At 30.5% G+C, this 27,908-nt stretch overlaps 3 protein-coding genes across 4 annotated transcripts; 2 read left to right on the top strand and 1 right to left on the bottom strand.

Moving 5' to 3' along the window:
* The first annotated feature begins 2,288 nt into the window (after positions 1-2,288).
* On the top strand, positions 2,289-4,579 carry LOC106773276 (probable ribosomal protein S11, mitochondrial). Its single transcript, XM_014659984.2, has 2 exons — positions 2,289-2,494; positions 3,537-4,579. The coding sequence occupies exons 1-2, from the start codon at positions 2,371-2,373 to the stop codon at positions 4,322-4,324; spliced, it is 912 nt and encodes a 303-aa protein (XP_014515470.1). The 5' UTR covers positions 2,289-2,370; the 3' UTR covers positions 4,325-4,579.
* Positions 4,580-4,907: 328 nt separating this feature from the next.
* Positions 4,908-6,180, bottom strand: LOC106773285 (CDGSH iron-sulfur domain-containing protein NEET). Its single transcript, XM_014659994.2, has 2 exons — positions 5,884-6,180; positions 4,908-5,235 (listed from the first exon to the last, which is right to left on the bottom strand). Exons 1-2 carry the CDS (start codon positions 6,123-6,125, stop codon positions 5,136-5,138), a joined length of 342 nt encoding a protein of 113 aa, XP_014515480.1. The 5' UTR covers positions 6,126-6,180; the 3' UTR covers positions 4,908-5,135.
* A 996-nt stretch (positions 6,181-7,176) lies between these two features.
* LOC106771900 (K(+) efflux antiporter 5) lies at positions 7,177-17,214 on the top strand. 2 transcript variants are annotated; one of them, XR_002669057.1, is made up of 20 exons: positions 7,177-7,651; positions 9,200-9,243; positions 9,470-9,537; positions 9,656-9,740; positions 9,845-9,906; positions 10,493-10,568; positions 10,727-10,801; positions 11,368-11,439; positions 11,644-11,727; positions 11,818-11,886; positions 11,998-12,075; positions 12,194-12,282; positions 12,676-12,772; positions 12,860-12,913; positions 13,195-13,290; positions 13,867-14,055; positions 14,138-14,215; positions 14,458-14,557; positions 15,934-15,978; positions 16,053-16,135. XR_002669057.1 is itself a non-coding variant. In XM_014657934.2 (20 exons), the coding sequence occupies exons 1-20, from the start codon at positions 7,417-7,419 to the stop codon at positions 16,894-16,896; spliced, it is 1,731 nt and encodes a 576-aa protein (XP_014513420.1). In that variant the 5' UTR covers positions 7,178-7,416; the 3' UTR covers positions 16,897-17,214. The 2 variants fall into 2 exon arrangements, 1 of the variants encoding a protein (XP_014513420.1); XM_014657934.2 differs by lacking the exon at positions 14,458-14,557 and adding an exon at positions 16,858-17,214 and having other exon boundaries at positions 7,178-7,651; positions 16,053-16,148.
* The last annotated feature ends 10,694 nt before the right edge of the window (positions 17,215-27,908 follow it).

Here is a 27,908-nt window from a genome sequence, read left to right as displayed (position 1 = left end):
GTTGGCCCAAGCCAAGATAATGGAAGAAGCGTTTTCTATATATAGAGACACAATATCAGGACGTGGAGTTCAAGGTTTTCTTTAGAACTGCACAACCACCCTTTTTCAATGGAAGATTCAGTTTAGCTTAAACTATACAGAGTTGCAATCAATTTCTCTATTTGATTGTGTGAGAATACCTTCTTACATTCTCTTACGAATGAAAAATGCAGAAGAACTTTTTCTATAATGTGCACGAATTTATTAAAAGCACGTTATAAGGAGTGATTATTGAGTTTGATAACTTTAAATTCTACTCGAAACAATCTACTTATTTGACTTTTTAATTCAAAAGAATAAAAGAGAAAAAACAATGAGTTGAAATCGTATTTAATGTATGAAGAAAATGAGCTAATACAGCAAATAGAAGAAATTTGATATCTTCTAATGAATCTACGATATGATATTCCTGACAAGATTAAATCTATTATTATACTTATAACATCTGCTTTTATCATATGTATGATCTCATTTTACTTCAAATTGGTTATCTCATTAAAATATAGTATGTTATTTCACTGATTACTTCCACTACTTCAACACTTTTTTTTTTCAATTTGACATGTTCATACGAACATTGTCAAGTCATTTTTTAACACAGCTTCTTCCCTAAATTGACTAAACATCTAAAGTTTCCGATAACTATGAATCAGAGAAATATAAGTAATAAATTATTTAAATGCAGCATGAAAACCTAGCCATCCGTTTAATAACCCTCTCTCATCCTGGCCTAAGTCCACCAGTTCAACAGGTTGGATTGTAAAATTCAACTTCTTATTTCATGAGTGTTTCATTCTTCATTTCCAATACTTCATCCTCCATTTCCAATTTTTTCAAAAAATTCTTTCTTAACCTTAATAAATATTTTTCATCTTTTTCTCTTTCTTATTAAAGTAATCCTCTTTAACTTTACATTTTTTAATAAAAGAATTTAAAACTTTGTTTCTTATTTATAATTTAATAAATATATAATTTACTTTAAAAATCTATATTATTTAATATATTTTCATATTTTAATAATTATTAAAATATAATTTGTATTATTGTAATAGTTATATTAAAAATTAAAATAATTAAAATAATTAAAATAAAAGTAATAAAATTAATAATATAAAATCTGATTTAATATAAATAATATATATATATATATATAAATATATTAAATTATATCAAAATATTAAATTAATGAAATAAGATTTCGAAAATTTTGGATTTCTTATGTACTATTACTTTAATTTTAATTTTTTTGATATTATTATTATAATAATATAAATAATATTTTAATAGTTATTTAAATATAAAATATATTAAATAATATTAAATTTTTAAATTAAATTAAAGACTTAATAAATTATAAATAGAAAAAATTTAATAACTTTGTTATCGGAATTGGAAATCCGATAACTATGGTATGAGAAACCAATATTCGGTGATTATTTTTTTTAATTTTACTTTCTATTTAAAACTTAAATATAATTTAATTTAATTTAATATTTTAATATAATTTAATATTTTTATATTAAATCAAATTTTATATTATTATTTTATATTATTTATTTTTATTTCTTTTATTTTAATTATCTTAGTTCTAGTTTTTTAATATAATTATTTTAATAATATAAATTATATTTTAATAATTATTAAAATATGAAAAAAAATACTAAATTATATAAGATTTTTAAATTAAATTAAATAGTTATTAAGTTATAAGTCTTAAAAAACTGTTAGAAGGATGCACTGTTAAAGCGGTTAAATAAAAAGAGAAAAAGTTAAAAAATATTTACTATGATTAAAAGAAAATTTCTATAAAAATTAAAAGTATAGGATGAAGTGTAGGAAGTGGAAGATAAAATATCTAAAAAGTGAAATTTTTAAAAAAATTAAAGATACATAATAAAATGTTAGAAGATTAAAATTGTAATTTTTGAAATGTAGACGAGATATTAGGGATGTAGAATGAAATACTCTAATTTCATTTCATGATCATTCGATCGGACCTATTTTTGGTGTACCAAAGTCAGACTAAATTTAAAGATGTTGGATTGACTTTTTTTTATAAAAAATGTCATTTTTTAAAGTTGAATTATTCCTTTGATAACTGAGAGGAAGAATTTATATAACTGTAGAAAAGTTCAATATTTTTCGATGTTTTTTTCCTGTTCGAAACTTTAGTCACACAATCTACCAATAGAATACGAAGACAGGCCCATTTAAACAAGCCCAGTGTCTTTTAGCTGAAAAAAAATTGAGTATTCTACTTAGGAAGAAACGAAACAGAAAATCAGAATCTGATCTTCAAACTCAAACCCTAACATTACAACAAAAAAATCAATGTATCGACTTTTCTCTTGCATTCGCCATGGCCGTGGATCTTCCCTAGTATCTCTCCTTGCATCAAAACCTGCGTTTCCATTCGATGCCGCTATGCGACCTCGCCGCTTACCTCAAAACGACGGTACTCTAATCTCTCTGCTTTCACTTTCATTGTTGTTGAAATGGAGAAACGGATCTACTCATATTTCGTTTTGGTTCTTGACTGTGGAAATGAAAAATTGTAGGGATTCTTGCATTTGTAATTTTAACAGCGTCTTTTGGATGTGTGGATGGGTATAGAGATTAGAGACCGTGTTGACTGTTTTTGGACGGAAAAGAATATTATGGCAAAGGGAATGTTCAATTTTTGTCCTGAGTTGCGTTGTTTGCTTTGTGCGAATTGGTGAATGAAGCTGTTACTTTGTTATGGAGTTCACTTTGGTGGAGTTTTTAACCATCCTTAGAAGTTCGTCAGTTTTAGGTTCACGATGAGCGAATTGGTGAATGTGTGTGATAATAGTATGAGATACGATGTTGGATTTTTTTACATGAGCGCTTTGCTCGTGGTTTCGTATTGTATGCCTAACAAAGGTTTTGGAAAACGATTATTGGCCCCGTGATTTTGGCAACCATGTGTTTTTTAAGTCTTTGCAACCATATTTGCGGCCATATTTGTCTGTAACTTTTGGAAAAATCAATGATCCGAACGAAAATGCTAGAGTCACTGTAATTTAAAACCTGGGGCGGAACTTGGACCGGGTCTTTTTCCGTAGCGGTTTGTAGAGTCTCATTCTTCTTATGTCTGGAGGAGTTAATTTTTTTTTTATGCCATGAAGAGAGAGAGACTCATTTCTATAATTCTTATATGGAGGAGTGAAAATTTAATCTTCCATTGTTGTGGAAAAATGACTGTGCCCTTCTTTTTAATGATTTTGACGGGGTCTTCAAGCTATTAGAGGTGATGAAGATCTTGCGTTCTTCATGTTGAATAACTTCACACCGTATATGTTTTTCTCATTATGATGATTTTTGGATGCCTACATTTAAGGGGGTTTATCTTCAGTTTTTTTAGTATTGATTTCCTTTTATTTGCTTTGAAATATGGACGGTGGTGCAGTAGTGACTGATTACTTGTTTATTTGGACTTTCTTGACATTTAGCGTCTGGTTCTCTTGTAACTGCAGGACATGTTAGGGGATTTTCAAGTTCAAATTTTGATTGGGGAAGCCTTCTAAGAAACCAGAATGTGAATGCAGAGGGGAATGCTCCTCCAGACATGCGGAATTTAGAAAACAGAAAACGCATAAGCTGGAATAATGGGAACCAGAATGTGAACGCAGATGCCAACGCTTATCCAAATTTTATGCAAAACAGAAACGTGAATAGCAGAATGTGGAATAATCTGGGCCAGAATGTGAAAGCAAATGCAGACGCCCCTCCCGATTTTATGCAAGATAAAGAGAACATAAACCTCGAAAGCAAGAATGATGTTAGGACTGGCTTGAATTCTAGGCCAATGGACTTTGTAAGAGGAATTTTAGATGAAGATAATTTTATGAGAGGTGGTTCCTTTCAGTATCAGTATCAGTATGAGCAGGATGCTGATCATGTTCATATAAAGATGTTACGTAATAATACCTTTGTGACTGTAACAGATTCTAAAGGAAATGTAAAACTCAGTGGCTCTGCTGGGTCATTGAAAGACCTGAAATCAGGGCAAAAGCTTTCTAGGTATGCCGCCGAGGCAACTGCGGAAGTTGTGGGCCGGAGGTCTAGGGCTTTGGGATTGAAATCTGTGGTCATGAAAGTGAATGGATTTACCCATTTTAGCAGAAAAAGGCGAGCGATAATGAGCTGGAAGGAGGGCTTTACTTCTGATTCTCGAGGCGGTAGAAATCCAATTGTATTCATTGAAGATACCACTAGAAAACCCCATAATGGCTGCAGATTACCAAAGAAACGACGTATTTAGGTGTTTGGTATTGAGGTGGTTGGAGAAACTTTATTTTACTTGGATGAAGAAACACTATAGGTGCCGTTCTGGGCACATGATGATACTTATCTTGAGCACATTACTTGTAGACTATCCGTCTCCTTCCTCCTGTACAATTTTGAAGATTAAATAATCAGAACTTTCTGTAACAGTATTTACTACTGATTGTTGATTTCTGTCACTGTCGACCACTCTTTTATAAACTGAATGAATATGAAAGTCAGCTATTATTAATGTTCTTGCGTTTAAAAAATGCTTTATTCTATACAAGGGATCATGGCTCTGTAGCATGGATGTAGATTTGTATTTCACCCCATTGATTTGACAGTTTGAAGAGCTATTAAATGGGTATTATGTTTATTCTTGGATCTGCAGTCTTGTAGAAGGCAAGATTTGCAGAGTGACACACACCCCCTTAAACCTTTAACCTTTAGTTGTTGTCTGTTGGTAAATGAATTGACGGATATTTTACTCATTCTCAATTAGTTGAAACGAATTAATTAGTTTCATTGTTAGATTCTCTAATAAGGTCATTGATAAAAATATTATAGGTATAATGCACTATAAATAAAGGCTGTCCTTCTAGCTCAAGGACTATATATTTTGGATAAAAATACAATCTTTTAAGAAATTTCTTTCACATGATTGTATACCGTCACTCGCAGCTGAAGATAAAAACGATACTGACACTCGCAGCCGACTTCAACAAAATTATTGCAAAGATACAAATCAAAATAGACAGTAAAAGGAATCACATTCACAACATAAGCCACGTTCGATCATCATAATTTTACTTCTTCAAAAGAAGAGGCCCAACATTATCACCAGTGGCTTTGTTATGCTTAACATGGTTTCCATCACATAGAGGAAAAGTCCCTGATCTCCAACATCTGCACCAAAGCACTCAGTAAGATGAAGATTTTTGGGATGTAAACACCATGTAAAATTAACACAACACTTAGTATTAGTAACAAAGCACCAATATAGAGCTTGTTTCTGTATACATGAGTTTGAACTGGACTACGTTCTTTCCCCAAAATGTAAGAATGATATTTCATAATCTGATATGTAAGAAAAGGTCTATTCAGCAGTTGGAGAATCGTATCCTGTTTTTGTCATTCATGGTTCTGAAGCCACAGTTGTTGCTTAAAAGAAGCCATATGAATATTCAGTGAAGATTCTGTTTTTCTTTCACGCTTCATATCCAATTATGATCAATATTTCTTCTGGTATCGATATGCTACATTGTGAGTTTTTGTGAAAAGAATTAAAGTGAAATCATCACCATTTTACATTTTGCCTGATAGAGCACAGTTTTAAACAACAAATTGTAGAAATTAGAAAAATAATTCCAGTGAACCTGTATCTGTATGCATCACAGTCTATTTTCATCATCTGAATAATAATAATAATAATGACATATGCACCCTTTTCTATTGCTTTCTTGTTCCTTTCTGCTTAACCAAAAATGGCGCAGAAAAGTATGATACAATGTTAGAATTAACCAGAAAGCAAGATCTTCATAAAGTGAAGCTTACCTGCAATAAGCAGTGACGGGCTTAGAGAGTTCAGTGACCACAACAGAATCCACCACCTTCTCTTCACTCTTCCTGATATCAGGGTTTATACCCACAGCCTCAGCTTTCACCAACACTACACGCCTTGGTCTCCCACCACCACCAACACCAAAAGAACAACCCTTGAAATTGGTACTAACAACCCCTTTTGGGGTAATCCCATTGAAGAAACTTACACCAACTTGGCTTAGAACAGACTCCATTCAAAAGGGTCTCTCTTTCTCTTTCTCTTTCTCTTTCTCTTTCTCTCTTTCTGTGTTTATCTTGCGGTGTAACCTAATGGATGAGATAAGAGAAAGAGGATCGAATCTGGTGACACGTGTTCCTGAACTTGTGGACGCCACACTCCTGTGTTCTAGAACACGTAGCACTTTGAATGGACACAAATACACATGTTCCTGTAACACTTCTTTTCTTGTGAAGAGAAATCATGAATGAACATGTGACCACTCGAAAGAAAAAACAAAAAGTGACAGTGTTAAATTACCAAAACAGTAAAATATGTAGTTAACGAAGAAGACAAGAATTAAAATGTCCTAATCGTTAGTCATAAATTGTCATCAATGCACCGCAATACGTAGCTGTCAACAAAAATAACACTGCAAGTGCTGAACATGCAATGCAATGTGACATTTCAAACTTATTTTCTTGTCAGATTTCTAAATCTTTGTTGAAAATCATTAGAACTTAAGAACTTAACAATAAACATACATTGATAAAAGTAAAATTAGTGGTTAAATTCTTTCATGGTGTATTGGGTTTCATCCGTCTGTTTTGCTATGACTTTTAGGCCAATTTGAAGTGGAACAATGTCAATATTATCGGCATATCCTTGATTTTGAAGTTTAATTTTAGTTCATGTTGAATATTATGCTATTATGTAATAATAATTCAGAATCTAGAGATCTAATAATTAATTATTGTTAATAGAAAAATTTTCTTCCAAAAGCAACACGCCACCACATTAGTTGTACCACCAAATAAAAGTGACTCAACTACCACCAAATCTTTTAAAACACAAAACGTAAAGTTTTCTTCCTTCCAACTAACTAAACTTGGAAATGAAAAAGTGAGGGGAAAGAAAATAGAAAGCTATCAAAAAAATAAATTTTTTATATTATACATCATAAAATATGTAAACATTGTATATAAAACATTTAATGGTATGAAAATATTTATTTTTTTATTAAAATAACAAATATAAAAAAAGTTAGATATTTATTCGCGTAAAAGATTAATGAAATTACGCAAAACTCCAACAAAGGAAAAAACGAGCGAAGTTGCATTGACGCATTCACAATAACAACAATACCAACCACGATAATGCAAATGGAACTAACGGGAAGTGTAACAAGCTTCTTCTGAAAACAGAGAAAACCGTTTTCCCACTCTGCATTCATTCGCTTCCTTTCCATTTCCTTCTCCTTGCCCACTTCTGCGCGGAACCCCTTTTTTTGGCCCGACCCGACCCGAAGTTTCGCCACCGGAACGACGATGACGACGGCGACTCTCGGCCCGAAGGAGCGGCGGGCTTTTGGGCTCTGGTGCTGCGTTGTGTGCCTCGCGATCTGCGCTAGGGTTTGCAGCGCGGCCAGATCGGACAAGGAAACGCGCGAGAGGTTCTACGGAAACATAGCCAATTTGACGTCGCCCGAATCCAACAACACCTTGGCCAAGATGTTCGATCGCGTTCTCGAGAAGGAGTTTTCTGAGAATGACCAACCAGAAGGTTTTGTTTTCCCATTTTCTTAACAAAATGTAATTTTGCGTTGTAGTTTAAAGTTCCGTTTCTTTTTTCAATTTGCTTGTTTTGTTGGGAAGGAAGTAACTCGGTGTTTGTGTTAGAGAACAGAACACGATACTTGCTGGAGAGTCTGAAAGACAAATACGAACTTGTAGTGTATGTCTAGTCTAATCATAGCTTGGAAGAAAGAGGACCTTGGCCCAGGAGGCCAAAGTTGTAGGATGAATAAACGAGAAGATTCTTTTATTAAGCGAAATTGCATAAAGTATCCCGGCTAGTCCTGTAATGCTTGACCTAGTGTGATGGAGGGAGGATCACATCTACAGTGCACAGGATTACCGGCTATTTCAGAGGGTGGTGTGGATGGTGCCATTCTCATTTGTCAGGGCAAGCTGGTGCTTTTCGTGCTTTAACCACAAGTGAGAAGATTCTAGGTCTTCTTTGTTCTGGTGGACTTGGGGCCCCCACGGGATTTTGAGGTAGTCTGGTGATAAGCGTTAAACTGGGACATGTTATCTTGTCTGGTTTTCTAATAGGGTTGGTTGGAATGCAATTTGGGATTGGCAAGTGTACTTGGGTATTTTGCTCGAGGCTGGATAGTCTGATTCCCTAGCTGGGTAGTTGTAAAGTAGTGAACGGGTTGCTAGAAGTAAATATGGAGCATTATAACCTTCTAGGTAGATTTACGGTTGACGGGGTCTAGACTTGGAACTTCTTATGGGAGCATGTGCAGTGGAGATTGATGTGTGTGGGTGGGTGGGGGGCATTTACTCAGACAATTCACCTCCTTCTCGATCCTAGTTCACCGTTCTGCCAATCTGGGGTGGGTGTTTGTATTCTTTTCATCGTGAGATTATAAGTAGGTGGGGAAAAGTGAAACTGCATATCAACTGGTTTGCTTTCCCTCTTGTTCTTTGTTGCCCAATGATGGTGGAGTAATGGGCTGTTATAATTCTCTCTGTTGCACGATGAGTACTTATAGCATCTATATATTCTGGATCGATGGCAAGGTTTGACGGAGAACAGTAGTGTTCTATGTTTGTGAAATTAACAGTAAATCATGGTGTGGGGGTTGAACTGTTCTTGTCAAGAGACGTGTTTGGGGTTCATGTTGAGAGATGCATAAAAAATCTCATTTTCCCCCTCAGTACCTCATGTTTAGTCTGAAGCTAAAACCTTGTTTGAAAAAGATAAAAAATGTACATTAAAATGTATTTTTAATGGGTGTATTAGTACTGGTATGGAATTGATAAGATCTGCATTTATTCTTATAAGCTTTAATACTGTATAACAATTGCTATACTGCTACAATTTATCTGTTTTTTTGTGGTTTTACTATGGATGTCAGCATGGATGATCTGTTATTGATTAAATATAGTGTAAATGTTGCTCTATTGTAATTTATTTTTCAGAGTTTGCTTGTGAAATGAAATACTAGATTCAGCTGTCACAAATCAATTTATAGATCTGAAGCTCATTGAGTTCTTTTAGAAGGTTGTCTGCTATTCTCACTGTTTTTTCCATCTTTAACAGAATCTGACAAAAGCAGCTTCAATAGCAGTGTAGCAGATCAGCAGGTAGGTCCAATACTCTGGGTCTCAATAGTTGTGTTGAATTGGATTATTCAGCTGAGAACTAGTTGATGTTTCATTGTGTGTGTATAAAATAAGTCGGACTAAATGTACATCAAAATCAGTTTCAAATATTGCATGAGAAGTTACATGACATGAGTCTATATATCTGGTATCCCACTCTTCTTTTGAATGTAAAGATGAGTTTTGAGCGTCTGGTCTTCTTTCGCAGGCTGTATTGGAGACTGTAGCTAAAATTACTCACGAGAAATCAAAGAGAAATGATACACATGAGGGAAAGTATGGTCTTGTCCAATGTAGTTTCTCAGTTGCATCTTATAATGAATTATTGGATGTAATCATGTAATCCCGATTATACAATGACTCATTATCTTTTTTAAATGATCATTTACTGTAGTGCTACGAGAGCATTTCAGTTTCAGGATGTGTTCTCACTGGAAAATGAAGATTCCGATGATGTGACAACTTTGATTGATAAAAAGGTGTGGTAAAAGGCCTTACTCCTCTGGGCTGTTCTTCAATATGATGTTAAACTACTTTTATTTATGTTTCAACCTCCTTACTTGTTTATGCCATTGCATGACAGGACAATGTGTTCGTTATGTCTAACAAGAAATCCAAATATCCTGTGCTTCAAGTGGATTTGAGGTTGATATGTTATGAATTTTATCCTTGCAATTACTATTCGGGGAATTCTTTATCAGCTTGATTGACTAATCTAAGAATAGGATTGTGTTAAGAAATTGCTTTAAGTCTAGACTAAATGTTCTGTATCTGGGCTGATTTCTGTTCATAAATCAGCACTTCTGGATTATGGAATGTGTTATTTTAGTGATGTATTAGTGTTAAGAGCGAAATTGTGTTCATTGGAAGGTATAATTGCGAAAATCTCAGATAAATCTTCCTGCAATACCTCTTTTTGTTCTTTTCTCTTTCTTCATGTTGGGTATGGGTTTTTTTTTTTTTTTTCTTGTGCAAGGCGTTTTCACCAAATACTTTGAAGTTATTTTTGTGTGCTCAAAATACAGTTGCCAGGTATCAATGGCTTTTAGAGTGAAGGATAACTTACTTTCCAATGACTATCCAATTGTTTTTCAACAGGATTATAATTATGAATTTTTTATAATATTAGATTGCGATCCTTTGTGTTTTGTAGTTCTTGAAATTTGTGGTTTCTTCAGTTTGATCTATTATGAATCTTGGCCAACCTTTGAACAACTGCACGCTCATGCAGGCTAATATCAGATTTGGTGGTTGTAATAGTTTCAGCAGCCATTGCTGGGATTGTCTTTTCTTGTTTGGGACAACCGGTATGTCATTGTTACTATTTCTCGTTGTGACATTTAATGTCCTTTATGCAGTAGATGATTTTCGTATTTAAATTATATTTTGGGGATATTAAGTAATTTATTTGACTGGAAATCTTCGTACAATGTTGGATTTCATGTATTTTTCTTAAAACATGTAGGTTATCGTGGGCTATCTTCTTGCAGGCTCACTTATTGGACCTGGCGGTTTGAAATTTATCAGTGAAATGGTGCAGGTGTGTTGTTCTAAGTGATTCAATACCATTCTTACTGGGAAAAACTCAAGTCCGACATTTATTAGAAATAGTGTCAAAGTAGGGGTGGCAACTCTTAATTTACATGCAGGTTTTATGAGATTGAGTTCATTTAAATCCAACTTTCAAGATGATGTTGATGGGAGGAAGTGTATTAAAAAACACTTGTCTCATATTGACTAAATATAATTTCAAAGTAGAGTATATAAGTGGGGGGACAACTCTCACCTAACAAGCCCGTTTTATGAAGTTAATTTAGGCTTAAACCTAAATTCTAAGGGTTCCTGGGAAAATGTTGAGTTTCCAATCTGATAAATCTTTATAAAACTTGTGCCTCACTTATTGTAGTGGTGGTTAAAAATCACTTTTGCAGTGTACAATCTTGACCTTCTTCAGATCTAGATTTCTTCATATGTGCACATATCATGATCATCATTAGCTTCCACTACATTAACTTGAAACATCAACTTAAACTGTTAATTATTTTTTTGTTTTTACTCGGTCATTTTGCACCTGATATCCATATTTTTCTTGTCACTTTTATGCAGGTTGAGACTGTTGCACAATTTGGTGTAGTGTTTCTTCTCTTTGCTTTAGGGCTGGAATTTTCCCTGGCAAAGGTTTGTTATTTTTGTCTTGCAAAAACTTCTTTCTCACTTCCATTTAATTTCTTGCTATAACTTTATTCTTACTAAATCTCAAACCATATTTTAAGATTGTAAAGAAATATATTATTATCCCTTCTAAGGTTTTTGATTTGGACTTGTGTATTACTAAAACTTTTCTGTTTCCATTTTCGTATTTTAAACTTTTTATGCATGAAGTTAAAAGCTGTGGGGGCTGTTGCTGTTCTTGGAGGACTACTTCAAATTGTCATTTTTATGTTCATGTGTGGCATTCTTTCCATGGTATGGTGCTGACTTGTCTGATTTGTTCTTCAATGGAATTAAGGAGTTACAAGTTTTTTCAATAAAAGTTATTGTGCATTTGGTTTGCAGTTATTTGGAGCCTCATTGTCTGAAGGTGTTTTTGTGGGTTCCTTTCTGTCCATGTCATCAACAGCAGTAGTATGTTTTTACACCATTTCCCAAAAACATACTGTAAATATTTTGTTATCAGGGGTTTCTAGTTGATTCTAAGCATGGTTCGCTTTTTTTTTTTTTTTTACCTATTTCCAGGTGGTGAAGTTTTTGGTGGAGCGAAATAGTAGTAATGCTCTTCATGTTCAAATTACAATTGGGACTCTTATTTTTCAGGTATCTTTCTAGGTGGTGTTTTAAATGTTAAGCTCGTTAGCTTTTCATAAAGTAATATGCTCTTAAGTTAGACTTATATTGCATATCAATCTTTCCTCTACCACTTGTTATATATCAGGATTGTGCAGTGGGTTTACTATTTGCTTTGCTCCCAGTTTTGGGTGGTAACAGTGGCCTTTTACAAGGAATAATGTCAATGGGGAGACTGTAAGTCTTTCCATCTACTCTTTCTCACTCTGATTTCACTGTACTTTTTCATAAACTCCCTTTTTGCTTAGTGATCACTAACGACTTCAGTCAGTGCAAGCCAATTGGACTGCATAATGTTGCTAAATCTACACCTTTCTACTTTAATATATACTGCATGCATTGGGAGACCATAATTTGTGGTTGAACTGTGACTTTTCTGTGGTTAGACTTCTGGAAACAGAGTGCTGGGAAGTATGATGTATCATGATGTTTGCTTTTTGTAAAGAGAGTGACCACAAAAATTCAGTTTTATTGAAATATAGGTTTTCTTTCTTGAAGGTGCAATTTACCTTAAATTCAGCATACCGTCATCGGGATAGGATCTAATTATCTAACCACTTTGAATTTCAGGCTGCTAGTGTTGTCTTTGTACATCACTGCTACATCCATATTGTCATGGTCATTTGTTCCTCGGTTTCTTAAACTGATGATGCGGCTGTCATCTCAGGTTAGGCTATAAGATGTTTTATTTGATATTGCCTTGCTAGCACTATCAGCAACTCATGAATTATTTTTCTTCCTTTCTGCTCTCCAGACTAATGAACTTTATCAGCTAGCTGCTGTTGCTTTCTGCTTGTTATCTGCATGGGTAAGAAAAACAAATGCTGATTGCTGTTACTGATTCCTTATCATTTTGCTGCTTCTTTTATCCATAAGTTGTGCACTCTTTTTGAAACAGATGTATGCTAGATTGCATTGCCATGCATGTTATTTTTGGAATGAAGAATATTTTTTATGCATGTACGGATTCCTGGGTGGGGGTCCAGGCTTCCTTCTTAAAAAAGGGATTTAGACCCATTATGCAGCCTATTACTTAAACATTAGCAATGATGATGTACATTTTGCTAAATTTTTATAATATCTTTCCAGTGCAGTGATAAGCTAGGCCTTAGTCTTGAGCTGGGTTCATTTATGGCTGGTGTTATGATTTCCACAACAGACTTCGGTCAACATACTTTGGACCAGGTACTACTCATGACTGATAACTTCTGACTTGTATCAGACTTGTTTTGCTTTGCATACATTGAAGTACTTTCTGATAATTATTCATATTCTTTAGTCTACAGATACGTTTATCTTTGGATCACTTGGGGTGCACTTCACATAGTCCATTATTGTATCATCTTTTGTCTTGCACATACCACGTGTTACAAGGATTGGTTTTTTCTATTATCTCAATTTTGGAACACTGCACATGCCTTACTTCCAAAATGTTTTGGGATGTTTCTTTTCTCCCAAACTTCTAGGTGCTCAGTTTCACTTTTGTGTTTCCTTTTGTACTCAGCTCATGTTATTTTTAAGGGAGCTGATATCTTTAATATGCGACACATCAGGCAGCCTTATTGCTTTTGTACTTTCTTTCCCCCACCCTTTGTATATAGACTTTGAAAGATTCCTTTTAACCTCCTAGTTGTACTTCTTTTTCTCACTTTTCTGTTTCCTTTGAAAATACATACAAATGATGTATTTGGGGATAATTTACTACTTTTGAATTATAAATTATTCTCAGTTATTGATTAAAGTAGAAGTTCTCTTTTGTAGGTGGAACCAATTCGTAACCTATTTGCAGCTCTCTTTCTCTCGAGTATTGGAATGCTTATACACGTGCATTTCCTTTGGAACCATGTGGATATCCTGCTGGCATCTGTTATTCTGGTTGTAGTTGTTAAAACTGCTGTTGTTGCTATAGTCACCAAGGCCTTTGGTTATAGCCTTAAGACGGCATTTATTGTAAGTCAATAAGTCAGCTTGTTGGATGATATATTGATTAACTATAGACAGTTGCTTATGTCGACACTGAATGGCTGTTTAGGTTGGTATCTCGCTTGCCCAAATAGGTGAATTTGCTTTTGTCCTCCTGAGTCGTGCTTCAAATCTTCACCTTGTTGAGGTTTTGCTCTCTCTCTCTCTCTCTCTCTCCCCTCCTTGGTGGTATTGTTTGACAATAATAACTGATGATTTTCCAACCCCTTCTGTGAGAAATTTTGAACTGAACAGATGTTAGATATTGACCTTGCACGTATGCAGACATAGTATGTTACATCTGACCTGCAATGTTAATTATGAAACAAATAAAGATGAATGGTCATTGATACGGCATTCTGATTTTTGACAATAGTTAAAATGTTTTAGAATTTGAGTGAAGAAGCCTCCAACTTTGGAAATGAACATCCTACGTCGGAACCATAGAAGAGGGATCCAGATAAATGGAAAAACGTTGGGTCAAGTCAAGGTGTGGAGTTAACCCATGATTTCTTGTTAATGTTCAATGGAGACATTATTCATCTAGTGGCGTATCTTTAAAGAATGTATCCTAGACTTTTTTATGCACCTTGCCAATCTGCAAAGGATAGTTTCCAATTAGTGACTTAGTTCATGGAGACAAGCAAAGGTTTGGTGTAATCTACATGTCAAACCTAAAATGCAACTACAGAAAAATGGGGGAAACGTAAATGATGGTTTTCTGTTTGCTAAGTGGATAGATAATGCAAGGAACAACAACATAAAGAGTAGGGATGGCAAATTAACCTGTCTCTTCGGGTATTATCTGAACTTGTACCAATTTTGATAGAAAATCCCCTTATTGATTGGTTATGGGTATGGGTAATATTCAATTTTTTAAATTGGATATGGGAAGGGATGGATATGTACATATCTACCCGTCTGCATACCCGTTTTCATACTAGTCCATGTTTTAAATTACTAAAACACTTATTTATTAGGTTATTTGAAAAAGAAAAACTTATATGAACTCTTTTTAGTCAATTTCGTAACTTATTTTTAAGGAACATATTTGATATTTTTATTTTATGTTTGTACTTTTTGTAAAAAAATTATTTAATTAATATTTAAAATAGTTTAGGGTCGAGGACAAGTGCGGCATGGGTATACCCGTGCTCCATAGAAAGAGATGGGGATGGGTAAAAAATCTCATACCTGTTGAGTATGGTATAATTTTTTACTGTGAAGATGGAGATGGGACTGTCAATCCTGCACCTGCTATGCCTCATTGTCGTCCCTAATAAAGAGGGTTTGTCATTGGTGTACTTCTCTCAATGGCTGCAAATAGAAATAAAATCTGCTGGTTTTAAAAATAATGGATTTCACGTGGGAAAGAGAGGAGAAAACTATATGCTGTGTGATATGTAAGTGCTAGTAACACACTCTTGACAATATCTTTTCAACACACTGAAAATGTATGTTGAAAATAAAGTGCTGCCTACTAAATAATTAACAGAACCCTAATTTTTTGGAACTCGTTTGGATATTACATCACCCAATAACAAGGTATTAAAAGTATGGTTTTAGCATTTCTCTATAGGAAAGTTCGCTATAGTTCCAGTGCATTACGTAAATTGCCTAACACAAAAATATTCCTTTTGTGGGCCAAAAATATTAGTGAAATCTCTCCCAAGGTTCACCCCAAGTTACACTGAAAAAATACCTTGGGTTTTCCACTATTCTAGGATCAACCCAAACAATTTACAGTTTAATTGAAAAAATTAGTTACACCTTCATGATAGCTTTACTTGATTGTTTTCATTGATTTATGTAATTTCCCTCTGTTCTGTCCTTATCTCTTGCTGACCACTGATTATAATATTTTAGGGGAAAATGTATCTTCTTCTTCTAGGGACAACGGCTCTCAGTCTGGTAATTTCATTCACCTAGCTGTATCATACGTTCCTTCCTTTGAAGTATTTAAACTTATCGTTGATTAAATACAGGTCACAACTCCACTTTTGTTTAAATTGATACCTGCTGTCATGAATCTGGGTGTTCTCATGCACTGGTTCCCCTCTGAAAGTACAACACAAATTGAGGTGTCTCTCTTTATTTCTCCCTTTTTGATGGCCTCGTATATATGATCCGATAACTGTTTTCTCTCAAACAAATAGGGTGCTATCAAACCTTATTTGCGCTGGTTATAAAATTGATACTACATTTTGAATTTGCATAGAATCATCACTTTACCATTCATCATTGACTGCAATTTTTTTTAGAGGGTTTATGATTCCAAATCAAATAAAGCTTTTTTGGGGGTCAACATTACTAGTTCAATATGATATTTGTCAATCACAGATCATATCACTAACTTGAAGGGTTAAAATCCTTCTACATATGATTCATAGTTACTGTAAGTTGATTGGGGATGAATGCTTTACTAGATATTTCCTACCATTTGCTTCCTATTGTGTGCTTTCGAGACATAATTTTTTTTTCTGAAGGTCACATGTTATGCAATTACTTTCAAGACAAACATTCTTCATCCTAATTACTGGCATATCCCTGCTAGATTTTTGTTCTCTTAGCTTTTAATTCGGTGTAATTCCATTTCAAGAATAAGGCTACACTAGTTTCTTGAATGCCATATTTCATCATGATATACATTTTCTCTATTTGCTATTAAATTCAGTATCCTTGGCTCCATCTTTACATGAATATTGGAAAACCAAGGATCCTCTGCACATGCTAAAAATCATAGATGGTATAACAACCAACATGACCTGTCCTTTATTCTTATAATAACAGGGGAAAGTATCTGTGAATGAAGCAAGCAGAATGTTATGAGTAGTCTTCGAGTTTCCATGACATAGAGTCAAACAGTATATTGGAGGCAATTATCTACTTTTTGGTGGCTAGAGAAAACAGGATTTCCTTACTCTGTTTCTGTTGCAAGTCCATGGTGATCTTCACATGAAACAGTCAGCATATTCAGTTCTTCCATTGATAGCTAATGGAAGATCTTGTGTATATAGGCATATGATTTTTTGTATTCATTGAGCAATGTATATAGGGAATTGTAGGCCATTCTTATTGCTTACGCTAATCCTATCACATCATACGCTGATTTCCTTATATAATAGTTGCTATGAAATTAGAAAAGAATTCACGCTCTAACTTTTTAAAGATTGATTCCACCAACACTCTTCTGTAACACGTAAGGACCATTTAATGAAGATCTCGATCAATAAATATACCACAACTATGAATTCATGTTTGATGTTTGATGGACGAAAAATTAAATACATTTTAATTAATTCCATGTTATTTGATGTCTTGTTTAAATCCGGGTAGCATCTCCTATGTAATTGAGAGAAATTTAGAAAATGCAGTTATTTTTAATATAAATAAAGTAAAAATGTTAATAAATAATTATATATTTATTTATTTATTTTTAATTAAAATTCATTCAATTAAGAAGGGGGTAGAAAATAACTTTAATTTTAATTGGGGTTGGATTTTGTTGTAATTGAAGCTTTATTTACTAATAAATTAAATAAGTGTTACAATCGAAATAAAAGATTAACTTTAATCACATTTTTTAATTGGGTGGTACTAACAACATAAAGTAAATTTTTAATTAGATTTGCATTTTATTTGAACTGCATTTATAAATTTACATTAACTTTTAATTAGATCTACATTTTACTTGAACCGAATTCATCCATTCAAAAAGGTGAATAAGTGATAACACACAATTTAAAAATAAAATGACCATTCATATTACTTTTTTATTTTGTTTAATGATTCTAAGAATTTTACTGTGCTGATCTTGAGTAAAATTTGAATTAAAAATATGTAAAATTGTAAAATCTTATAATTATACGAGTTAAATATCAATTTTAATTATAATGATAATAGATGTACTAATTAGGTGTATAGATGGAAAGGTTTTGAAAATTAAGGAACTGATTGAGCATTAGATAATTACGAGTGTATGAATATAAAATGATAATTGTTCTAGAAATGAAACAGGAATAAATGTAGAAATTGGATAATTTTGAATCTTTATATGTACAATTGGAAAGTTTTTGAGAACCAAAAGTAAGGGCTAAAATATATCATATAATATTAAATTATCTGAGCTGGTGTGAAATGATTTCGTACGAAATTATTTATTATGAGTTGGTGTAAATTTATGAAATTGAATACTAAAGTTAAAAGTATATTTGCATAAGTTTGAGGAATATAAGGGGAGTGGAAATGAGATGTTACTATCATATCATACTTTCTTTCTTTCTTTATTTCATGATTTTGGGGAGTGGGCCCCATTATGAACCACCACCGCCAGACGTGCGCCGCGGACGGCGGGTCACTGGCTAATATGGCGCCGGCAGAATCCCCTGCTGATTCTCATTCCAATTGTTGTCTTTTCTTTTTTCTTTTCTATAAAGTTGAAATTGTTGTGTTGCTATTCATATTCATGAATTTAGCCCATCACTTTTCCCGTCTTTAAATTTTAGATTCCACTATGTTATGTAAGTTTATTAACCATTTTACTGAATTTTTTCTTCTGTCGTAAAGTAATTTGTGGTTAAAATACAATATGATCAGAAAATAATCAGACAAATTTAAAACTTATTCAACATGTACAACAATATATAATAATAATAATAATAGTAATTTTGATAATAGGAGTTAATACATGACATTAGTTATATATTTGAGGGTATTTTTTATTGGATTTATGACATCAATGTTATCTTCTTTAGGATATTTTTTATTGGATTTGTGGTTGTTGAATACTAGACAGATTGTGTTGTATACGGACAAGTTTTGAACGGTGAGTTGTTCGATTTCTAGTGTCTTTTTAATTTTGTTCAAAGTTTGTTTGGATGTTATTTACAAAGGGTATTCGTTGTTAAAGTCAATAGATGATCGTTTGGTTAGTAATAATGCATATTATCTTAAAGTTATACCTTAGACCTTTATATATAGTGATTGTTATAAGTTATCTTTTTGTCTGTCTAATCACGGTCCAATCATACTGATTAAGAGGTTGATTTGTTATTATTATCGTTAATCTGATTTTGTGATCGGTCATTTATGTTGTTTAATTTGATCATGTTGTAACTTCGTTCAACAATGTTTTTCTAATCATGCTCTAAACCTGCTCGATTATGTTGTTTTGATCGTGTTGTAATCCTGCTTGGCCATGTTGTTCTGACCATGCTCTATCCTTGTTCGGTCATGTTATTCTAACTCAGATAATCTAGATTGAGCGATCAAAAATTTACTTGAAAATGATTAATTGTGGAATTCAAAAGTTCAACTTTTAAAAGCTCATATGAAATATATCGTTTTTTAGAAAATTAGCAAACTCAGCTTGAAAGAGTTAAGCTATAAAAACATATAATAGTAATTAACATAAAAATAACATGTAATGAAATAAAAATGAGAATGAAACGTGGTGTTTATAACGACAGTAAATACAACTAAAGTAGGTAACATCACTTATCCCACAAGATTTTTTCACTTCACATTAAATATTTGTACTTTTTGTCTAGAATGATTGTTGTTGTTTCACCAGGACATTTGTTTAAAAAATAAATAGAAATTTAATAAGAGAGAATAAACGTATTAATTGTATCACTTTATTTTTATAATCTTTTATAGTATCAACAATATAAAATCATATAATTTTTAAAATATGAAAATTCTTAGAAAATAACTATAATTTATAAAGTATATGTATTTTGGGTATTTTTATGAGATTATTTATTTTATACAATTTTGCAATACTATTATTCTATAAAAATATAATTTCTTTGTTAAAAAAATTATTATTTCTATCACGAGAGAACTATTCTATGATGCTGTTTTTCACCAATGTACACCATTTTTTTAATATGAAATAACATCAATAACAAATAAATCAAATTATGTTGATATATCAAATAAGTTATTACAGAGACTATAAGATTTCATACATGGAACTTAGCACAATGCAATATTCTAAATTTTCTAAGAACTTGATGGTAGGGTTATAAAGGAAAATAGGTCTAGTACGGTATAATGAATGCATGTACCACACAAAATAACCAATTAATATTTTAATATATTGGTAATAAATAAGTTGTGTACTTCCCTTCACATATAAATTATAATACAACCAAAAGCATTAGATGTCAGCCAAACCTATTAATAATTAAATTGTTAATTGAATATACTTGCTTCCTCTTTACACACGATTAGGGTTTTGTTTACTTGGGGTGATTGAGGGAGATGATTTGGGGAAGAATGATTGAATGAATTTGAGGAGATTTGAGAGTAAATTTTTTTGTGTTTATTTGAAAAGATTTGAAGGTGATTGAGAGTGGGTTTAGAGGTAAAGTTTGTAAAAATTAATATAGAATTTGATTGATGTGACAATTTTAAAAAATTTGTTTAATTGGTAGAAATTAGAGATTACCAAAATACCCCTAATTATTAAAGTAATATAAAATGATAATTGTTAATGGTATATTTAATTGTAAAAATGTTTATAAAAAATAAAAAATTAAAATTAATTATTTAATCATTAAAATTTAAATTTAAGAGTCCATTTAATATTATAAAATTGTTTTTTATTTATTTAAAGATTAAATTAGAAAGTTTCTGAAGTAAAATCTTAATTAGTTTTTAAAATAATATTAAATGTTGTTAAATATTTATATAATAGAATTTAAATATAAGAGGTAATTTAATACAATCAAATAAAGATCGCTCACCCAACCCAGCATGGGGTTTCTTCGTCTCGGTCGCGCGAGAAACCTGGAGGGCAACCTTCTTCCACCAGCGAACATGACCCCTGCAGTTCCAAATCTAGAATTATACAATGCAGAAAGGGTAAGATAGACATTATAGGTTAAATAGTTCTAAATCTTCGAACTCTAGCGGGTGATTAAAAATTCTTCAATCCCGCAAATCCACTGTATTCTTTCCTCGCAATTCGACTCAAGCGAACACACGATTCTTCGCAATTCATCGCTCTTAAACATCCATGAACAGTATTTTCTCTTCAAGTGAACACATGCTAAAAGTTTTGGAATGTACACTTCATAATTTTAGTTAATTTTTAGTTGAGTTATTATTTATTAATTTTCATATATTTTTGGATTAAAATACAATTAATGAATTGATATTTAATTCATGTAAAAAATATAGATGAATTTCTTCAAACCCTATACATTTTCATTATAAGGGATTTTGGGAGATAAATTTTTATATTTGTCTATTTGAAGTTAAAATGTTGACTTATTTCTTCAAAACTGTCAATATTTGTAAGGATTTATGTAAATCGTCATTACTGGTTGAGATTATGTAAAATTGTCGTTTTATTGGAATTTTATAAAACTGTTAGTACTGGTCAGGGTTTTCTTAAATTGTCACTACTTGTTGGGTTTATGTAGTTGAAGTTTTCAGAACTGTCAATAACAGAAGTAATTTAATTTTTTATTATTATTAAAATTATTTAATCATCACATAGAAACTTTAATAATAAACCACAATCAAATAATGTGGAACTAAAATTGAATATTATTATATAAGATAATCTGTAAATGTATACAATTAATTCTTCAAGAAATAACATGTTCAATCCTAAAAAATAAAATAAACATGTTCTCAATAAAAATCATCAATTTTGTTGTTGTTCATTGTCTTCATCATTTGATACATTTTCTTGGTTAGATATATATAATAAAAAATAATAGTTAGTCGATAATATATTAAAGAAAATTATTAGATGAATTTAAGAATTATTATCGGTGATGATTGAAAAATGTTAAAATAAAAAGGTAATTGATCATGATAATTTTGCAACATAAATGTCATCATTGTGTTCATTTTATTGACTTATGATGTCAATGAGGAAGTTAAAGATGATCCACTATCGCAATGACCATTGATTTCAAAGATTTTAGATGGATAATGACCCAAACCTAGACCGTGAACGTGTCCACAATGCTCTTGGGTTCCTAAAGCAGGAGCTAATGAATATGAACTTGATATTTCTTTTGTTTGAGATGATGATGTTGTTGTTGATTCATATGCTTCAATTTTGTTTCCTATATAAAACGTTAAATAAAGATTTGTAAAACAGAATGTAAGGAAATGGATACCAAGCATTGTAGCAAATATGATGAAGATGATAATAGTATAGAGTAAAAGGAAATCAATTGTGTTACTGAATATGAAAAGGACATCAAAACAAAATAGGAAATGAATGTGAAACTTTATCATGTTGAAATGCATCTGCTAACAACTTTAGTATCATGGACATTGCTTTGTCACTTATTTTGTATACACATTTAATGTGATACAACTTCACCAAGAATGAAAGTTTCGAATATTCATGACATACTTCATATAAACTCTTTTGTCCATCTTACATTAAGTCAACAAAATACATACCATCATGGCTCCCAGTATGACTTGACTCTACACCTAAATTGTCATCATCAACCATGTCATTGATAAAGCAATGATGCACAAATACATCATTAGCCACTTCACACATGTTATCAGTAATTAGAACTCTTCCACCATTTTCTTTGGCCATGACCCCTATTTCATGATTTACTTTTCTCTCCCAGTGTATAAGCCAAATTATATACCATTTTGAAAAATGTTTAACAAGTAAGTGTTCATATATTACTTCACGACATTGTCATTTCTTAAAATTACATTTTTTACATGGACATATTATCTTTCCCCGAACACCACTATTATTGAATGTGAAGTCTAAAAAGGTATTCAATCCTATTGACTTGTATTTCAAGACATGTTTATCTGACTTATCCATTAAAACAAATTATGTTAATGGCAAGAGGATTGGAAGGTTAGAATAAGTGACCATATTACACAAAGTTCACTTTAGAAGAATTTATTAAAGTGATTATAAGACTAATTCATATACAAATTTAATTATAAATTTGAAGAGAGAAATAGTTCCACTTTCTTTTAGATATGAAGAATTAAACACTAAGTAATTCTCCTACTTAGTTATGAAATTATTGACTGGAAGTATGCAACACTAAGTAGTAGACCTACTTAAGTTACAAATAAATTGTTAATGAATAAAACACTAAGTAGCTGATAATTAAGTAACTTGATTATCAAATTCAATTAAGCTAGTTTCTAGGATATCAAGAAAACATTAATTAAAAGACTAAGTTGTAATAATAATAGTATTTTACTTACAAGAACACACCAATGTCCTATAAGCTGACTTCTTCCTAACTATAATACTTCAATAGTTAATATGCTCATTCAAAACAAAAGGTACAGTTACAAATGAAACACCTTGTGTGAAAATTATTTCATGACAGTTCAAAGTTATTCCAAAAATATATGTCGGCCAAATTTACAACAAAATAAAACCTATAATTCATCCAACACATATACTTAAGGACAAAACTATTCATTTATCATGGTTGACATATAGTAAGATACTTGGTAGGTTTAACACTTTCTTTCACATCTATGCAGTAAATTTATAATTTAAAAAGCAATTGAAATTACATAGCTATATATTTTTCTTCGTTTATTCGTGCTACTCACTGAATAGTCAATAAATAATAAAAAAATCCACTTTAACTTGCTTACAATGATAGAACTACAAGGCTATGTACTTACTGAACTAGTCAAACATAAATTATAAGGATATTTGTTATCCTTCAATTTGGCTCCTAATGGAGGAAAGAAAAATAAATAACCAGGTTCACTAAGGATTCTTTAATTTACAATTAAGCACTTATATGTGTATAAATGATATAACTTGGGAGAATAAAATGGTTTTTATCAAACACATAAATAACTTTGGCATACATAAAATTTGATGAAGGGATAGTGGATAGCATACAATACAAGTATATCAGATGAGAAAATAAAATAATTATACTTTGACACGCTTTTTTACTTTAACATTAACAAGTGACACACAGTAAGTCTTACTGATAAACTTTTTCAACTAATCAAATTACACAATTTAAAAAGTTACTGACATTTTACCGTGTTAAATGAACGTAACCGACACATAAACACATAAACATATCATTGTACTACTATCCGAAGAAATATTCAACCAGAGTAAGGAAAAATAAGAACATAAATTAACTTTCCAAATGTGTTTTATTAAATGGAAAAAATGCAATTCTTACATAAGCTCGTTGCATGCACAGTGAAGATGGTACAATTATGAGAACAGGAAATTAGGAATTTCAAAAGTGATGAAAGGTTGTGAAGAAACCACTATAATTGTATTTAAAAAATAAATAAACTTAATTTAATTATGATTTTTCTTTAAAATCACTGGAAAATTATTATAAGAAAAAAAAACTTTAACCATCAATAATTAATAGAGATTTTTGAAATTGTCAAAAACAAATTCCTACTACATTGCTTTGCTTTTGTAGTACTTAGACATAAACTATCGAAGTCAAAACTCATCGTTCCATTGTCATGTTTAGTAAACTTTTTAAGTAACCAAACCAAAATAATTAATTGTATATTACACTGAAAATGGAAATAACAAAAAAAAGTTGTTTGGTAACATTAACATACTTAAATTATTATCGATTTTATTAGGTAAGGAAAGAAATATGATAACCTAACAAAATCAGTTATATGAACCATTTATTTGTTTTAAACTAGGAGATGTTTAAATAAATTAAAGCAGGAAATGATGTTTTTATATAAATATGTACTTTTTTTTTTCTCCAAACTAGATAATTTTCATTCACTAAATTATTTATATTTTTTACTTACTTTCCTTTATCAAACACATTTGAAGAAAGAGAAAATAAAATAGTTATTGCAGCTGTCGTATTTATTTATTATTAACCTCGTGTCTCTGGTAACATATTCACGTGATCTAATCTGCCATAATAAACTTTGGAAAAACTTGCTACTTCAATGAAATCACACTTTCTAGTTCCTTTCAAAATGTAACAAAACCATGTCAAAATAAAAAATTCATTTTTTTCAAAAACGAGTTTTTAACTCCAAATATTATAATTTCAAATAATAACCTTGTTTCGGATTCACTCACTGAAAAAAGTGAGTTCCAATTTCTTTGTAAAGTAAATCTTTTCTAAAAACAAGTTTTTGATCTATAAAATCTAATTTTTGTATCAATGAGAGATACAATTTAATATATATATATATATATATATATATATATATAAAAGACTAATTTAAAATATATACAAATATAAATGTTTGTTTCGTGAAATTAAGTTAAAATTAAAGTTTTTTTCTTTTAATATTGTATTAGAATTATAAGTTAGAATCTATTTCACATATAATATATATATATATATATATATATATATATATATTTTGAAAGTCTCACATGGACTAATATCTAATTTTATGTACAAAATATATTTTAATGTGAGAAGGTTGAAAATTACACATCAACTAAAAATAAAATTAATTTAAAATTTATTTTTAATAAAATCTAAACTCATTTTTCTTAAAAAGAATAACTCTAGTATAAATAAATAGTTAAATTGATGAATTTCTTTTTCATATTTTTTTGAGAAAGAAATTGTTTGTATAAGAAGAATTCATACTATAAATTAAGGTTACTCTCAATATAAGATACTAAATTAATAAAATTATGACTTTTTTTTATATATAATGTTGTTTTTTATCACAATAATTTAAATTACTCACCACAATAAATAAGATATCATTAATTAATGTGTTTTCTTTAAAGAAAAATTACATCTCATAAAAAATTGTTGTTACTTTTAATGAATAAAAAAAGCTTAAAACAATGAATTCTAAAATAAATTCTTTCATGTTGTAGTTAACTCTTTTATTCTATTTAATATGAAATGAAAGATAAATTCAGGGTTGAACAGAATAATACAGAGAGATCAACAATTTTTAAAATATAGATTTTTGGTATTTTGAAAGGGAAAAAGTTTTTTTAACAATTTTTTTTGACAACTTTTTAACAACGCATACGTGGCAGTTTGTAATTAATTTTTTTTAAATATTTTTTTAAAATAAATTCAAACAAATCAATAAAATAGTGACACATATTTTATTGTCAAAAAATTTTAAAAAAAAGAGTTGTTAAAATATCATTATTTTTTTTAAAGATCTTGTGAAATAATTTTATAAGTTTTGGAGTGATTTTGATCTGATGATTAATAGAGTTATTCTTTGGTTGTTTAATTGAAGAGATGGAAGAAAACAAAAAGAGAAGAAATGGAAGAAAGAGAAAGAAAGGAAGAAAGAAGTACAAAAAAAGAAAACAAAAAAAGTCCTAATTCTGGATCATAGAGTTTATAATTGAAGACTGAAAAGGACTGCACATAATACTCTCAGCTTTATACGACACAAACCCTATTTATTGTTCAACTTTTTAAAGCTGCATTTCTTCAACCTCTTGTTGCCTATTTTCAAACATTCTTTTCAAATTAATATTTATATATATCTAAATAACTTTTATTTTTAATTTATCAGGTTAATTAGATACAACTCAAAGATTCTTAATTACTTTCAATAAATAATTTCGGTGATGGATTTTTACTGTTTTTTTAATAATATATATTCTGCATAATTTGCTATTAAAGTTTAATAAAAATATCATACTAAAAGTAAAATATAAAAATATATATAAATTTATTGATATTAAATGGTTATTTCTGAGTTAGGTCAAATTGCAATCTATTATCTAAATCTGAAAATTTTTATTATTTAACATTATTTTATTTGTTCATCTAACTTAACCAAATTGTATGCCCAAATTTATTTTAAATTATTTTTATGTATGCATATACTGATTTATATGGTTGGTTTAATATTTTTTTAATAAATAACTATTTTTAACTTCATAATAATATTAAATAAGAAATATCTTTAACTTGGTTTCTAAATACAAATTTAAATTATGAGATTCATGGGAAGTACACAATCACAAAACGACGTATGAACTTGGGACACTTTTCTTTATCTAAAACTTTAAAAATAATGTGTTAATAAATTTTTATATTATATAGTATTTTATTTTTTCATTTCAATTTAATTTGAAACTTAGATTAACACTTAAATTTTTAATAATTCAAATAAATATCATTATATATTTTAAAAAATTTTAGTTTTGTATAAAAAAATATTTATGTTTAGTTTAATTTTAAACTAATTATTTATAAGATGATATTTGTATTATGTTTTTATATTAAAATTCGACCTTATTCATACTTAAAAGATTAGATTTTTCTGTCAATCAATGTAATAACACTATCTAAATAAAAAATTAAAAATATTGAGATAAAATTTAAAAAAAATGATTGTAGTAACAAAAAGTTATTAAACATGAACTGTTTTTGTTAATCCAAACTTGTAAATATATTAATAAATGTTTCTTCTATAGTTATAAATTCTTATCTCTATCACTCCTCTATACTTGTGTCAGAACTGTGGCACGCGCCACCAACTTTCTCTATCTTTTATAATGTAATCAAACTTTTAATTATTAAACATCTTTATGACTAATAATGCAGTTATTAACTTTATATAATAGTACCTACAATAAAACATGTTTAAATTGTGTTAAAAAATTACTAATATTTCTCTTATTGATAAAAGAAAACAAAAAATCTTAAAGAGAAAAAGGCCAAAACCTTTATCCAAATCCCATCATTGAAGTATAGTTAAACCTTTTACTGTTAATTATAACCAAATCATTTTGGTTTTGTTTTTTCCTATTACGCTACCATCATTTTATTTAATTATTTATAAAACTTTTGTATAGTAACATTATAAATTCTGATTTGAGTTAGTACTTTTATGTTCACTAA

The sequence above is a fragment of the Vigna radiata genome, chromosome 1 (genome assembly GCF_000741045.1).
Source record: "Vigna radiata var. radiata cultivar VC1973A chromosome 1, Vradiata_ver6, whole genome shotgun sequence".
Lineage (NCBI taxonomy): Eukaryota > Viridiplantae > Streptophyta > Magnoliopsida > Fabales > Fabaceae > Vigna > Vigna radiata.
The sequence above is the reverse complement of the archived record's forward strand: the minus strand, read 5'-3'. Positions and strand labels throughout refer to the sequence as shown.